Source organism: Etheostoma cragini, chromosome 4 (genome assembly GCF_013103735.1).
Source record: "Etheostoma cragini isolate CJK2018 chromosome 4, CSU_Ecrag_1.0, whole genome shotgun sequence".
NCBI classification, from domain to species: domain Eukaryota; kingdom Metazoa; phylum Chordata; class Actinopteri; order Perciformes; family Percidae; genus Etheostoma; species Etheostoma cragini.
Window position 1 is genome coordinate 6631159 of NC_048410.1, and position 16137 is coordinate 6647295.

Below are 16137 nucleotides of genomic sequence, written 5' to 3' on the forward strand. Positions count from 1 at the left end.
GTGGTGGATTGCAAATGGAAGCTAGGTGCTTGAACTTGGGTCCGGTCTTCTAGCATGTTCTGAAATGAATCCTCGTGGTATTGTCAAGCTCTGAGAGGTTGTCTGAGTTCCCCTCGTCCGGTAGAGATGAGACTGGAAGTTGAGCAGATCTGTCCCCGGAGTGAGGAGTCTCTCTTCAGGAGTGGGGGGGGGGAGTAAAATGACATTGCCTAATGCTGCAGAGTGGACCTCATACTGTAGTGTGTCTGCCTTGTAGCTGGAGTTTTTTTTTTTTTTTTTTAAATCCATTGCACCCATATTGTATTGGAGGTGCAGAAGGTCCGCACACGCAAAATAGTAGTCTTAGTTTTACAAGCCATGTATTTAAAGTATGTGAGGGAAAACGTGCAACTTTGCTTGTGAAAGTCTAGTTGAAGTTTTGCAGCTTAACAAGTGGAAGACAAGTTTGTCCATATTTACACCTTGTTGAAACTTCCTGTTGCATTCCATCATGCAGATTTTGCAAATTAGATGGGTTGTGGTTTATTTAATTAGTGGGCACTGTCAGGTGAATAAAAAGGAAAGTTACTTGAATTGGCAGTAGGAGACATCTGGAACTGTCACTGGTTTGCTAATTCTAAGCAGTGACCTTGTAGTCTCTTGTGATGAGGGTTTCTCCGGTGCAATCACTGGTCTGCAAAGGGAACTTCTTTCTTTTTTGGTGGGTCATGGCTGCCATTAGAACTGTCACTGTGATGGAGATGACAAAATTCAACTTGCAGTGAGTTATCAGAATTGTACATATTACAGTATACTCTGATACTAACTAAAGATAATGTATCAGTTCCTCACACAGTAAGGTCCTATAGCACCAGAGGCAGTGCTTCAGCGGTTTCGACAGTTTCCCTTTGGGATTAATCAAGAGTCGCACTCTCACTCTCTTTTGTGTGGACTGGCATGCACTGTGAAAAGAAATAATCACACAATTAAATTGTTTTCTTTAGTTTTTCCTGATATTGCAATAAAATAGTGTGTGTGTTCGTTCTGCCAATATTCAATCTATTACCCTCAACACGTCACTTCTTAAGAAATGATTGCAGCGGGACACAAAGTGCCTTGTTTGCTGAACAATCTTACAAAAAGACTGACGATGTCTTTTCACTTTCTCTATATTTGATTCTTGTGCTTCAACATACATTTCATGTCAGCACATTGAAATTGCTGCCCAACAGGTTGTGGTTGTAGCGTCATTTAGCCTCCATGGAGGCAGATAAGCACTTCACATTCTTTTAAATAAAATAACCAGGTAATCTTTTGTTGACTCTTAGAAACATGACTTTTTTTTTTTTTCCTCTCTTCCTTTATTGTTAAAACAAAGAAATCTTGTTAGAGATTCATTTAAAATTGCAACTAGAAAAGCAATTTGCGTTTTCAAAAATAGGACAATTAATAGTATGAAGCCTTCTATTGTCAAATTGACATCAAATCGTCACATTATCATTCCCGCGTTACTGTCCGTAGGTTAATACTGTACAAAATTCATTTTTCAACGGTTCAGATGTAGGGAGAAATGGGAACACATCTCTTTTTTAGAACATACCAAAACATGAATGGAAACCGATGCAAATACATAGGAAATCTCTGTTTACAGTTCATGGTCTGCACCTTCAAGACACACAGAGAACCCAACCCAAATGCAAACGTTCAAATCAGTGACAAGAGCTAGTGCATGGTAGACAGTTGCAGGTGAGAGGCCTCTTTCAGTAGCTGGCAGTTCACTTTTCACCCCCTACGGGGATCTATTGTGGAGTGGGGGTGTTCTACGAAGACGATGATGGAGTCTGACTTTTCACCATCTCTGTCTCTGGAGGCATGGCTCTTCTCTTGACTGTGCTGGTGTGTGTTTCCTCATCGTCTGACCTGACTACGGGGGTGTCTCTTCCGTTGGCGTTGGTGGTTTGGCTGTCAGAGGAGGAGTTTGAAGATGTGGAGGACATGCGGGATTTGGCATCAAGACCCTCAAGGACATGTCGAAAGAGTCCGTTGCTGATGACTTCATCGTTGTTATTGTTTTCGTGCACTGTGAGTCAGATACAAAATGTTGTTAGGGATGTAACTGTGCAGTGTCCCTTGTAATCTCTGCTCTGTTTGTGCTTTCCATACCTGGCAGTGGGGAGGTCAGCACCCCCTCTTCTCCCCCAGAGCTGTAGAAGACATCCAAGGCCTCCTGGTCAGAGATGTCAATCCGATCCATCTGCTCCAGCAAGTCCACATTCACCTCCATGGACGAGACGCTGCCTATTGGAGCTGCAGGAGAGGGGAAGCGATGAAATAATGTGAATATATGAACGTGAATTTGTGCATGGGTTTACAGAAATGCCACCAGTCCAACTCACGTCTCTTATAGTCTCGGATACAAAGATGTGCCGAGGACAGGTAGACATCCACATCATGCTGGAAGACCTCCTCAAAGAAACGTTGTCTCTCTCTCAACTTTAACTGCTGTGCCACGTCCACATCTGGGAGCCTCTGGCTACGCTCGGTCTCCGCTGCCAATCAGAAAAATAGGAAGGACAGAAAGTTAGATACCAGCTCAGGTAAAGATTTATACCTGATACAGAATGTAAAAACAATACAAGGGGATTTAACAGACTAGTACCTCTGCTCTTGAGGTAGGTGTGCTAGTCAGTGATATCACCGGGTGTTAAGGGTTGACTAATAATTCCAGATCCATTTTACAGTCACAAGGGGCAAATGTTGGTAGCCAGAAGGGGGAGACATTGAGCTGTGAGTGAAAGAAATGAGTATGTGGAACCTTTTGTTATGGACTTAAGGAGAGGTAATGAAAAGTCAATCACATACTGTATATCAAAACTGTTAAAAGATATTGTTGATCATCTGTTTCCATTTTCCACTGGACTTTCATTCCTATGGATTATGATCTGACTCACTGCTTTTTCTGGTAAAAAAAACTGTGTTTTAATCAGAATACCTCTGAAACAAGCTCTCCAAACACCCATGCTGTCCAGGGTTGCACATTTACTAAATGTCCACAGAGCCGCAGATTGATTTGCAAAGCAAGCTGACAGGTTCTTTACTGAGTTAATCCTGTTTGAAATACCATGAGATCCCATTTTCCCCCTCATCAGCATCATTGCAATAAAGCTGAGTGCAAGTCCAAAGTGCAAGAGTGGAGGGGTGAACTGCTGCAGCAATGAGGAGAGAGGAAATGCAGGACTGTAAATGAGACTGTAAGTGCTGTGGCCTTCCACTGAGAAGAAAACAGCACTTAAATTGAGACTGAGGAGACAACGTCAATGCCAACAATATCTGCAAAACTGAAGAAAAACAACATATAGAGGTGTATATTGTAGTATATAGAAAGGGAAATAGCAAGACTGGTTCTGTCTACTGGTTACACAATCTGCTCAACAGCAACTCTAAAGCTCCCTACTCAACAACGTGTACGATTGCACATGAGTTATAGCATAGGGCTGCAATATATCGATGTTAAAGAGTTCATATTATGCAACATTTTTAGGTTCATAATTGTATTTAGAAGTTGTACCTGAATAGGTTTATGTGTTTTACTTTTCCAAAAAACACTGTGTATTTGTCATACTCCACATTGCTGCAGCTCCTCATTTCACCCTGTTGCTAAGCTAATGTGTCCTGGCTGTAGCTTCATAGGTACCTTACAGATACATATTTGAGAAGTAAGAAAGTCAAGTGTTGCTTTCAATTAATTTTACAGAAAAATCAATTTTACATCTTTCAGCATCTACTCTTGCTGCCTTTTATTATAAAGTGTTTTTCTATTCTAATTTCCCCCTCTACTCAATATGTTGCATGAGTCATTAGAGTAATGTTGGAGTTTTTAGGAGCTATTACAACCTGTGGGCAAGGATTAAGATAATTGGATAAGGCTTTTAAGTCATAGAAATAATGTTACAATCATCTAGCCTGTGTTGAGAGCAGCAATCACAGTAACACTGTGAAATACACTACTGGGTGATGGAGAGTACAACGCTTAGGATTTCTACTGTACCAGGAAATGATGGAATTCCAGGGATTCTCTGTTGTCTTTGAGAATTTGAAGATACCCCCATCGAGACAACCCATCTCATAATGAACTACAGCCAACTTAAAAACTGCTGTCATAGGGGTAAAAATGCAAACACTGTAAATCCCCAAAATATGGATGTTGCCAAAAAGCAACAAGTTGCCGCCCTCAGAGTGCTGTGTCAGCGCAGTCTTTCCCCATGAGTCGTGTCCAGGCACACATCAGTGGTGACAGAAGGACACCCACCTGTCACTGCAGCTCTGCTCTGCCCCGTTTGACAGCCTGTCTCCTGGGTGCAGGGACCTCTCTGTCTCTGGGATCAGAGAGGCAGACAGCTTTGGAGGGAAGAAGAGAAGGACAACTCAAACCCCATGGCTGAGACGCCTGACAGCACCTATGGGTGTACAGTATGTGTGCAGAACACGGCTTCCCCAAAGACTGAATACACAAACATGTACAAGCATACTGACAGCAAAAAGTTATCAGTTGAAAAAATCTGCCTTGACACAGTGACCATACTGGCACTATATGTGTTTTGTTGAAGTTATGGAGCGGAAGTAATAGACAAACAGTCAACAAAGCATCCCAACGTCTTGTTTTGTTTTGTTTTGCTCACACTGCTGCTTTTATTACTTCTATATAATAATTACATTTTTGATGATCAATGGACACATGGTCAGTGATCATGATATCAATAGTGTGTATAAATAGCTTCTTTATTTTTTAACCTGACAGGTTAGTCTTCTTATAGCAAGCAAAATAAATAAAGTGATCTGACAAACCATACTCTGACCTGTCAGACAGGATCCGATCTCTCTGTGCGCAGAGCGACTGCTTTTTATCCCTTAGCAACACTATATTTATTTTCTGGGCCACGGACAAAAATGCTGTCTACAGGTTGTCTTTAATTTTAGTTCCTTAAAGAGCAGGACACATCTTCTTTTAAAGGGGTACCTTTCAGATACCCTGCTAGAAATAAAGAAAATAATAACAACGGTTGGTGGAAAAGTTGGTGGAGCAGAGACTGGGGTTTCTGATTATTACCATTTTAGTCCCTGGTATGGGTTAAGTTCCAGAAACGCTAGACCATATTATTCACATAATGCCACTCAAAGGAATTTTTATTTGAGGCTCTTTGCTGGTAGTCTTTGTCGAGAATATATATTACCTTGCCGGTGAATTCTGATATTTTTCAAACTCCACAGTTAGTCTGCATGGTCTACAACTACTACAACATGCTTTCTGTTATAGATTTTTAGTCTCCAAACACCAAGATAAGATAATCCTAATGAAATCAGACTGATTTTCTTGGACTTTGAGCATTCTACTTTAACTATTATGATTGATTCCTTAATTGTCTCTTCTGAAAGGTGGAAGGTGGAGTTAGTGTTGCTGGAGAAAGATTTTATGATGTTGATATTTGTCATCCAATACCCAAACAAGTACAGATTTTTATACCTAGTTGCCAAGGTAATATCTCTGATGTTATTTAGGTTTTATGACGATCATATTGTAGCTCCGTTTTTTGTGGGTGAGGATGTGGAAGAGGGAGAGTAGCAGGAAGTGTGTTTGTTTATTTACCATTTAGAAAGCCAGGGCAGTGTGTGAACACCAGATTTTATTCCAGCACACCTAGAATGGACAGCTAGCGGAATGTGAGAAGATGTTTGCTAAATTTGACAACTTGTTTAATTGGATAAGAATCACTGACTCCACCTTTTAAAAGCAGACTCCAGTTTGTTTCTTTGTTGAAATCAGGGTTACAGTTTTTTAACTGAAAGAAGAAACTGAACTGAAAAGACAGAAAAAAGGATCAGTATTAATGCAGGAGAACCACAGATATTGTCTTTTTTATTCTGCGCCCTTGTCTGACAGTGTTGCCTATCAAAGGGTACATCTGTTCTTCCGTAGTTGCAATCTTCCGTAAGAAAAGTGATATTCTGAGATGGGAGGTCAATGATTACAAGTTGCTTGTCTTATGCCAGTCATCTTAATGTCTTTGCTGCATTACTGTCTTTATGTAGGCTAGATGTGTAATGTTGTTGAATGCTCTCTAAATTCTTCCACCGTTACACAATAAGGAACACTATTGTCTTCTGAATACAAAGAGAGCAGCGCTGACAAAGCAAGATGTCAGTCCCAATCAGGAGCTGCCTGTCTGACGTGTGTGCTTAAATGAAAAGAGCATCTTGTTTAATGTGACCAGCCATGTCAAAACACTGGATTTGTCCTGGATTAATCTTTTCTTTCCTTTCAAAAGGAGAGCAGACAGGACTTAACTAGCATGTCTGTGCTGCAACCAAGAAAAACATCCATTTCATTGCGGGCTACAGGTCTACATAAATTGCTTATCCTGGAGGTTTTTCCCACTCAGTTAACCATTGATTGATCACAGCATTGCTTGTTTCTACTTAAAGGTTGAGGCCTGTGGAGCGCTAAAGGTTAGCTTCAGATGTATATCCTCGCATTGATTTTGCTTCCCTATCCAGTTCTTTTTTCCATTGAATGACCTCGATCGATACGGCTTCCCTGGCGACTCCGATGACCTCTGATTAGTGCAACCACTCACATGGGAAAAGCCTGGCCAACATGTCCACTGCTGATGAGATCACATGTCCAGTCTGCTACAGGCAAAGTCTTTAGTTTCCACGAGATGTCTGAAGGGCCTGTGGCTGCTCAAGAGGTGTTCTTTCTTTCTTTTTTCTTTATGTCTCACTCTTTCTGTCTTTCCATCTTTTTGTCAATTTTTCTGTCTTGTCTTTCTGTCTTTCTCTCTTTGTCTAATCTCTTTTTTTCTTTTCTTTTCTTTCCCTTTTTGTCTATCTTGTCTTTCTGCTTTTTGTCTTCTTTCTGTCTGTCTCTGTCTATATTTTTCTTTGTCTCTCTTTCTATCCTTTCTGTGTTTCTTTTTGCCCTCTGTCTCTCTCTTTTTTGTCTCTGTCTGTATTTCTTTCTGTCTGTCTCTCTTTTGTTTATCCTCCTCTCTGTGAAACATACTTTCTTTCTGCCTGCCTGTCTCTCTCACTCTCTCTGTCTCCCCTTGCTTCTTTCCCTGCTTAGCACTAAGGGACTAAAGATAGAAAACGTCATAGGTCAGGGGTCAGAACCAGCTGGCCATGCAGCATGACTGGAACAGACAGAAAGATAGAGACAGACAGAGCGGACCGGACATGTATCCCTGCCACTCTGCCTCCCCACATAAAGACAAACCCAGATCCTCCGCAAAGGGGGCAGAGAAAGAAAGAGCCCATTCAGAGCCAGACAAAGGCTCAGATGTAAGGGAACGGGACTGGCCTGCACTCCTTAAAGACATGATGCCATTTACAGGAAATCTTTTTGGATGTTTCAGAGGGTGAATACACCTAAACTCAGCCTTTAATTTGTTTAGTAGAGTCACATTCTTTATCACAGTAACCAGGAAATGTGTGTTGAATTCATCCTTTTCTTCAGTTAAAAAAAAAAAAACGTTTGGCTATAATCAAAATTCTGGGAAACTGCGTCATGACTTCTCAGCGGACCGGCAGCTGACGGCAAATTAATTTGATACTAACATGATGCCAGTAAGATAGTTCACTGCTCTACTGTGTTAAGCTTAACTGTCTGTATATATATGAAACATAAAAAATGCTAGGAATCAGGTCACTTTCTGTATCTATTTGGTATCTGCGTGTCATGTGCCTCTTTCCAACTGCACAAACAGCAGAGGCAACACATTGATCTGAAGGTTAATGAAGGGAGAGGAGGGCTCCATGTCCTCCACAGGCTGCCATTAGCCCCTCACTGTGCTAAGTGAATATGTGAGCTCACTGGCAGACTCCCCTGTGACGGTAAAGAGAAGGTCACAGGAGAACAGAGCAGGGAAAACTGTCTATCCAGATGATCCAGTTGTTTTTACACTCATGGGTTGAAGGAACAGCTCTGGCTAAAACAAAAGCCCCAGTGGGAAGCATCACTTCCTCCTCTGCTTTGATTGTGGAGCAGTTTGCAAGACTCTCAATTGAGTCTATTTATCCAAGCCAAGGCTTTTTCTTTCTGATAAGTATAGTTTCCTTGTACAAATGGATGAGGTCATTCCTGTTTAAATGGCTGTGGTGGTGCTACACACTTCCATGTGTTGCCTCTCAGCCATTAGATTTAATACCAGACTGCTAAGACAAAGCATAAGGCAATGCATTGGTCTTTCTCCTGTTCCCTGTAAGAGACTCCATATGGAGGACAAAATAAATGACTTATTCATCTTAAATTCTGAAAAATAGCCAATGCATCAATTAATCAACAAATGTGGCAATGAAAGAATTGAATAATAAATATCAATGGCATTTTTCCCGTTTCTATTTATCTATTTAAAGCAATACTATAGAACCTTTTGTAACTTAAAATAATGTTTCCAAAATTGTTTCAGTGGTCCATAAACTCGTAACAGGGGGAGCGGCACTTATGCATTTGCTTTGCGGCTCTCTGCCAGCTATATCCGCCCACTGCAAGTTTGCAAGATTGGGTAGGGGGTCTGTAGTTCCAATGAGACGTAATGCAGACACACAGACTACTTCTCACTTTCATCAACATTGCGAGATAGAGCATGGTCTTGGCTGAGGAGTGCACTAGACGTGCCCTTCTAGTTGATGAATGAGTCATTTTTTGGTCATCCATATCTGAGTACTAGTGTAGCGATTCCTATCCCTCTCTGTCCCTCTCAAACACATTCTGTGGGGGGATATTGAATAGTTGAGGCATGGTCACCTGCTGGCAATAAGCCAGCCTACATCGCTGACTCCTAAACACTTCTAAACAGGCAGGAAACTCTGAGGTAACACTTGTTTGGGCTGAGGCCACTATGAATAGACTGGGTGCCCTTTCCACCCAGACACTTTCTTTGGGAGCAAAGAGATTTTAATTCACACAGATGGGTTCTCAGCTGCGGCAAGGCAGAGAGAGATACAAAGAGAAAGAAATGGTGAAAAGAAGGGAGGGAGTGGCTGTCAACACAGAAAGGCTGGAGGAATAAAGATGGAGGAAAGATCAGGGAATAGAGGAACACTTACAGAAAGGCTAAAAAAAAACAAGTAGGAGGATGTCTTAAAAAAATCTATGAGGAGTATGAGGGGAGAGAGGTCAGCCAAACGTGAGTCAACCCAAGGGTGTGGGTTATAGGTATGGAGCGGACAGAGAGAAGGAATTCTGCTCTCCCACTTGATTAGTTAAAGTGAATGTCTTTACCAAGAGTCTCTTCTGTAACTTTCAGCACAACATAGCAGGTGTCACCTTGCGGTGACCTGTACTCGGCTCAAAGTCACCTTTTGTTGGCTAAATTTAACTGTCATGTGACCTGCCATTTTCGTACGGTATGATACCAATCTGTTCATGAGAATGCATTGAACATTGACATAAACAGCAGCAGCCTGTTAGAGTATGCTTACACACTGAAATTAAAAGTATGACACAATTATCAAAACCTTACACCCGAGCCAAACATTGGCCCAGATGTGCACCACTATAACCACATTGTCAGCCTCATACCTTTTGCAAAACAGTACACAATGATTTGCAAAACACTGAACACCCTTTAGACACATTAGTATACATTAGACACAGTAAGTATATCATGATGTCACTTCCTTGCAATTCCAAATGACCACACCTATGAGCCAACCTGGGAAACACACAATTGCTTAATTGTAGACACACCAATCAGGTTTAAGCACTATTAAAATGCAGCAGGTAAGTCTAGTATTTTCTGAACTGTATTTTCAGTTTTTTCAGATCTTTTTTGTTTGTTTGGTGTTTTTAGTGTAATGAAACCTGTGCTGGATACAGTATTTTATGTGTATCTGTTGTTTGCTGAGCTAACAGTGTTATGCAGACTAAATGTAAATGTGCTGTATTTATATAGCGCTTTTCTAGTCTTAACAACTACTCAAAGTGCTTTTTACATCACACAGGAACCAATAACCATCCACACACATCCATACACTATGCCTGAGGCTGCAGTACAAGGAGCCACCTGCTCATCAGATAAACACTCACACACGTTCACACTCTGATGGCGCAGCATCGGCGTCGGGGGCAACTCGGGGTTCAGTGTCTTGCCCAAGGACACTTCGATATGAGACTGCAGGGACTCCAAGGATTGAACCACCAACCTTCCAATTGGCAGGCTACCGCTCTACCACTGAGCCACAGCCGCCCCCTAACTGAGACTACTGTAGTACTGTAGCATGAAAACTGGGACATATTTTGTTTTGATTCTCCATGTTGACTGATTTATAGAGAGAAATAAATCATATTTTCCTCAGTCTGCAGCATTGGTCTTGAGAAGTGTTTGGTGAACTTATTGTATATTTGCACTCTCTATGTACTTCATTTACAGTACTCTAATCACTGAAACGTAGAATTGCTTAAAGTGTTTTAGGTTAGCAACAACAGGATGGTTCAAACAGAATGAAGTCAAATGAAACGTGTGTGTCTTACACGGTAACCGGTACCTTCAAAATGGTGCTTAAACGATCGAAAAAAAGAAACATGTAATAGTCTACAGCTGATAATTAGTAATCAGTCTCCTTGCCGGGGCTGTTACAGTGATTAATGCTGTCTAAGTGGTTGGGAAGAATTGTGGAGCGAATGTTGGGCTACAGGTAGACGTTTTATCCTGCTTTAACAGCAACAGAGAAGCAAATATATACAGAATGTATATTCTGTATATATATATATATATATATATATATATATATATATATATATATATATATATATATATATATATATATATATAATTCAATATCCTAATGCATCACCAACATTAGAAAGATGATTTATTGTTAAGTAATTGCATTTCTGCATCTTTTTCTTATTCCTCAGAAAATATAGTGCTTTAAACTGAAGTGAAACAGACAAGGGGCCACGCTTGTAACACTGTACAATAGATTATAATATCCATGGAGATTATGCACTGGCTTTGTGTTGCACTTCATGTATTGTATTTTTGGCTCCCTTTACTCTCCAAAAAGCTGCCATTTACTGGGCTCAAGTTGCAAGGACAGGAAATTATTTATGGCTGTGTGTGTGTGTGTGTGTGTGTGGCTGCATTCTCTGGGTCTGAGCAGTGTCAATCTCTATCAGCCCAGTCCGTCAGGACAACAATGACATCAGTGTTAACCCTCTCCTTCCTTCCCTCCGGCCTGGATTACACCCAGACTGACAATAGGACTGTTTGTAGGTCAGTGTCCTGTCCCACTGCCCTCCAGATGTCCACAGACTGTCATGAGGTCTGATCAACACAATAGGCTTCTCCAGCTGACAAAGTACTTTTCTCTACAATTACAAATCCTGTTGTCCAGAATAACTATTAATGGACAGTAGAATAAAACTAATGAATATTTGTAAGCAATCCAAACAGCCAAATAATGCTCAAATCTATGTAGGGGTCAGACAACTAATATTAAAAAAGCAACAAATAAAATCTCTCTACCTGGAGTATTAATTATCATGGTTAAAGTTACAAAGTCCTATAATAAAGACATTTGTGTTAATGGGTTTGTTCCTCTTGATACAGTAAAAAAAAAGGTTTACTGAGTACACAGGGTTAGGGCTCTCTCTGTCTTAGAGAAAGAGACAAACAGGGAAACTGTTTTTTCCCCATTGAATTCTCACATGCTTACTTCTCACATTTCCATCACTTCAACGTTCACACGGTTCCTGTTCTTCCTGCAACAGCTGCCTCTGCCCGTGTTTGTGAGGGAGGTTTGAAGCTATAGTCACTTCAGCTGGAAGAACTGTAGGAAACGTTTTCCTAAACGCAACACTGTGTCTCAGCCATCTCTCCTCTGTTCGTAGAGGCTGAGGCAGGGTGGCCTGCAGATGCCACCGGCTATGAAAGAGTAACACTATTTTACTATGATTTATTCAAAAACAGACTGGACAGAAAGATTACACTTTTTACTTCATGTTATCAAACCTCAAGAAACGTGTGTAATTTATACAATTTTAAGCCACATACAGTGGAATTATATTTGGTCTCATATTTGATAAATGTAGCTCCAAGAATAATTGGATTTGTTTGCTTTTTTGCTTTAAAGATGAATACAATTGTTCTCCTTCCAGCAACACCTCAGTAAACTCCAAATCATTAACAGAGCAAACAGGTGAATTTGTGCTACAAGGTCCACAACATCGGAAGAGTGCTCACATGATAGGTTGCTGCTATCTTTCTGTGTAACACCCAGTGTATGCCCCGAGGCATTAGCTCTGTTTATACACGGAGGATTCAGCTGAACAGTGAGTAGATGGATTTGTTGAGAGCTGGTGAGAGCTGATGGCTGCACAGCTCAGGCTGTTGAACGGGCTGGCAGTAGCTCAGGGAGACGGGTTGGGAACCGGACGGTCACTGGTTTGGACCAAAGTCCGGTGGTGGACTGGTAGCTGCAGAGGTTCCAGTTCACCTCCTGGGCACTGCCAAGGTGCTCTTGAGCAAGGCACAACTGCTCGGGGGCCTTTCCATGAGCAGCCCCCTCATTTTGACATCTCTCCATTTAGCGCATGTATAGTACTGAGCATGTGTGTGGTTCAGGCCTGTGTGTAATGTGTGTAATAACAACAGAGAGAAAACATTGTAATTTCCCCTTGCAGGATTAATAAAGTATACATTGTCATTTTTGTTATTATTATTATTATTATTATTATTATTATTATTATGTCATCCACACAAGGCTGTTTAGCATAATCACACCAATATAATTAAGTGCTAACATGTCAAGAGGCACTGTTTGTAATATAATAATCTGTGTATGTCTGCTTATGTCACTTAGGTAGGCAGTGATGCTGTTAGTGTTCCTGGTTTCTGACAGATCATAACAAAGTGTTACCAACAGCAACTAAATTGTCCTCCCCAAAAAGGTAAACATTTCTGTTAATATATCGGTCTGACAGTGACAGTATGTATAAGTTACATTGTTTTAACACTAAGTATGATCTATACTTAGTACCTTATTCAATACTTTTAAGTATTGAATTGGCACCGACCAAATTGCCTCTAAAGTATCAAGTATCAAAAAATGCCTCGCCATTCAATACCCAAGTTCAATACCTAAGAAGTAAATCTCATCAGTGTCAGTGAGCCAAGAAGCGTGCAGCATGCGTCCACCAAGATCTATAAATGTTTGTGATTGGCTGTCTAACGTTACACGGCATAGAGACATGCAGGAAAAACTCTACGTTACACACAGAGATGGGGCTCATGTAGTAGGAGCTGTGTTATGTTGTAATTCCCTTTTGTTTTATAAATTTGGTATCGAAAAAAGTGTTGTTGGGGAGCCTGTATTTTAGTCACAGTATTGGTACCGGTACTTGTACCGGTAGAAAATATTTTTGAACCATACCCAGCCCTGTCTACGCTTGACTGACTGGGAGAGAAATCCCCCCTGGTTCAACCCAAATCAAATCAATTTACAACAACCTTACTGATGTGTTAATTTAATCCACGCTTCATTTTTGTGTTGCCTTTTTTTCTGGCTCTTTCATAGAAAGATGATGTTTCTATATTGATCCCACTTAAGCACAACACCAGACCTTTCAATTGATGAAATAATTGCAGATATGAGCAGTGATTTAGAGGTCTGCAACCAGACTACTGTTCAACTATATTGTCTCAAATTTTTCATTTCTAAACTCTGTTTCAAAGCCTTCTCCACACTGCCCGGAGTAACATTTAATCAAATAATCTTCATTTTTTTAGTTGGTTGTAAAAGTAGTCACAAGTAAAGTTGCAATTATTCATATTTTTCTAATAAAAATGATTAAAATGACTATGTAATGTGAACGGGGTCCCTTGTGACAAACCTTCATGATCATCCATTTTCTTCTGCTTTCTTAATATTGGAATGTTAGATTTGGTGAATGTGGACTGATGTAGACTGCTCCTCAGATCTATGCGTGGCAAATTGAGACAGCTAGCTAGACTCCTAGTCCCCAAATGCTATGTGAAGTAGCCAGACCCTCCTTCAGTAAGCTTTGGAGGAGGGTCTGGCTAAGCAAAACCTATTCAGAAGAGATGGGGGGTAAAGGAGGTAAAAGAAAACACCCACAGGTTCCTCTTCTTCAGCGTGTTCTCATCATCCCCTCTAGCTCAGACTTTAAGCTCCAGTGACTAGATGGCAGAGCAGCAGAGCAGGAATACATGCTGTACTTATCCCTCAGAGTGTGATCAGTTAAAGATACAGACATATTTTTACCACTCTAATTTGCTCATTAAACAGAATCCACTCCTCAGTCCTATCTGGGCCATGTCCAAGGGGACTGAGCTAAGAATACATGGAGAAACAATTCCTTCTTCACCCAGTAGCCTGCTGTCTGTAACATGGTCTCAACAGCTGGCCAGTCCTCCACATCACAGCATACCAATGTGCCACTCTCTGGCACGTTCCCACAATAATCAAAACATGACAGATCGGACTATAGAGGCACAGGGGCCATGGGAACAGCAACAGATGGAAGATGTTTTCTCTGGAACCTTAGCCCTGATCCTTAACAGGTTCATGAAATCACAAACTGACCTCAATGGGACTAATTCAATGTCAGCTCTGTGTCTCCTACCTGGGTTGTTGTGTTTGTGAAACAAGCTGTAGTCAACCCTCATGAGATCTGCGTGTGTGTGTGTGTGTGTGTGTGTGTGTGTGTGTGTGTGTGTGTGTGTGTGTATGGAATGCATCACTGTTCCAGTGCAAAGACAGTGTTGGTATTAGAGGACATTACTCAGGGTGATGATTCAACATTCCTGTCTGATTTTTTGTCTGACGCAGCACTTGGACCAGTCATGTCAGGAAACATCAACACAACAGCAGCTACTTAACACAGTGACACACACACACACACACACACACACACAACACACACACACACACACACACACACACACACACACACACACACACACACACACACACACACACACACACACATATAATAGAACCTGATTTTCTTGCCATTCATTTCACACCAATTAGACATTTATTCTATATATTGTATATATATATATATATACATATGGATACCAAATTTCATGTAAAAGGTGATACGTGAAATGGAAAAAGGCTTGCATTACAGCTAAAGGCTCTTTGCCTTATATGATCAATCTGTGTGTGTGTGTGTGCTGTACTTCTGACAGCCAAATACGGAGAATAATTTACTCCCCTCTAAAGTCCTGCTCTACATCTAACACATAAAGACTGAGTTAATGGAGCAAACCAGCGGCTACATCTCTAAATATCCCCCCAAACTGAAAAGAACATTTTCTGCAAAAGCTTTAGAAGTTTTAAAAATGACTCACAGGGCAGGCATTTGCTGTGAAGGTTGGCTGATGAGGAGTTCATGTTGCTGAGGAGTCGTAGAGAACAGAGAGAATCAATCAGAGATCATCAGGAAGAGTTCAGCAGCAGAGGGGCTGCCAATCATCTCCCACCTCCTCTGCTCACTCGGGCTGCTCCAATGTGACTGATGCTGGCTGTCACACTGCTGCTCTCCTTCCCCGCTTCCCCTCTTTGCCTCAGTGGACTCGGAGCCACTTGGATGAGACGAGAATAAGTTTGTGGCTTTGTGGAGCCGACCAGCTGACCAATGACATTGAGGGGGGAGGAGCTGAGGGAGACCGAGAAAGGGATGGAGAAGAGGGAAGGAGGGATTTTATGTAACAGAGTGGAAAATACCAAGGAGAGACAGTCACATGCTTATGTTATATTGGTCCTTTTCCAACCCCTCCATCCCTCTCCTTCTCTTGTTCCCTGTCTCTCATTTCTATTGCAGATTTATAAACACTCTCTTCTGTGTCAGGGTCAAGCGATGTCAACAAATGTAAATTCACAGACAACAAAATCCCTTAAATTATTGTAATGGTTTAAGTAATAATTGGAACATTGCTCCTGAACAATTTAAAGACTTTTTAAGGTCTCCTCTTAACAAAGAACCTTTTTTCCATGCAGATTATTGGATTCTGAACAAATTCGTATTTGGACAATGTGCGACAAGCTGTTGAAACAAATATCAAAATAGATTTTATGTCCAAACATTGAAAGCAAAAAAAAAAATGAGCCTGCAGCTAAAGTTTTTAA

The 16137-nt window shown here is 41.0% G+C and overlaps 1 protein-coding gene across 1 annotated transcript; it reads right to left on the reverse strand.

Annotated features, from left to right (window-relative positions):
• Positions 1-1132: 1132 nt before the first annotated feature.
• On the reverse strand, positions 1133-15618 carry LOC117942765 (dysbindin-like). The gene is made up of 4 exons (XM_034868409.1): positions 15360-15618; positions 2376-2528; positions 2143-2286; positions 1133-2059 (listed from the first exon to the last, which is right to left on the reverse strand). Exons 1-4 carry the CDS (start codon positions 15400-15402, stop codon positions 1800-1802), a joined length of 600 nt encoding a protein of 199 aa, XP_034724300.1. The 5' UTR covers positions 15403-15618; the 3' UTR covers positions 1133-1799.
• Between the last annotated feature and the right edge of the window lie 519 nt (positions 15619-16137).

Excerpts from the sequence above, each read along its gene's own strand:
- LOC117942765 (XM_034868409.1), bottom strand. The coding sequence starts at position 15,402 with ATGAACTCCTCATCAGCCAACCTTCACAGCAAATGCCTGCCCT. Across the intron at positions 2,287-2,375 it reads TATCCGAGACTATAAGAGAC|CTCCAATAGGCAGCGTCTCG; the intron begins GTGAGTTGGACT and ends CCTCTCCTGCAG. Across the intron at positions 2,060-2,142 it reads GCTGACCTCCCCACTGCCAG|TGCACGAAAACAATAACAAC; the intron begins GTATGGAAAGCA and ends TCTGACTCACAG.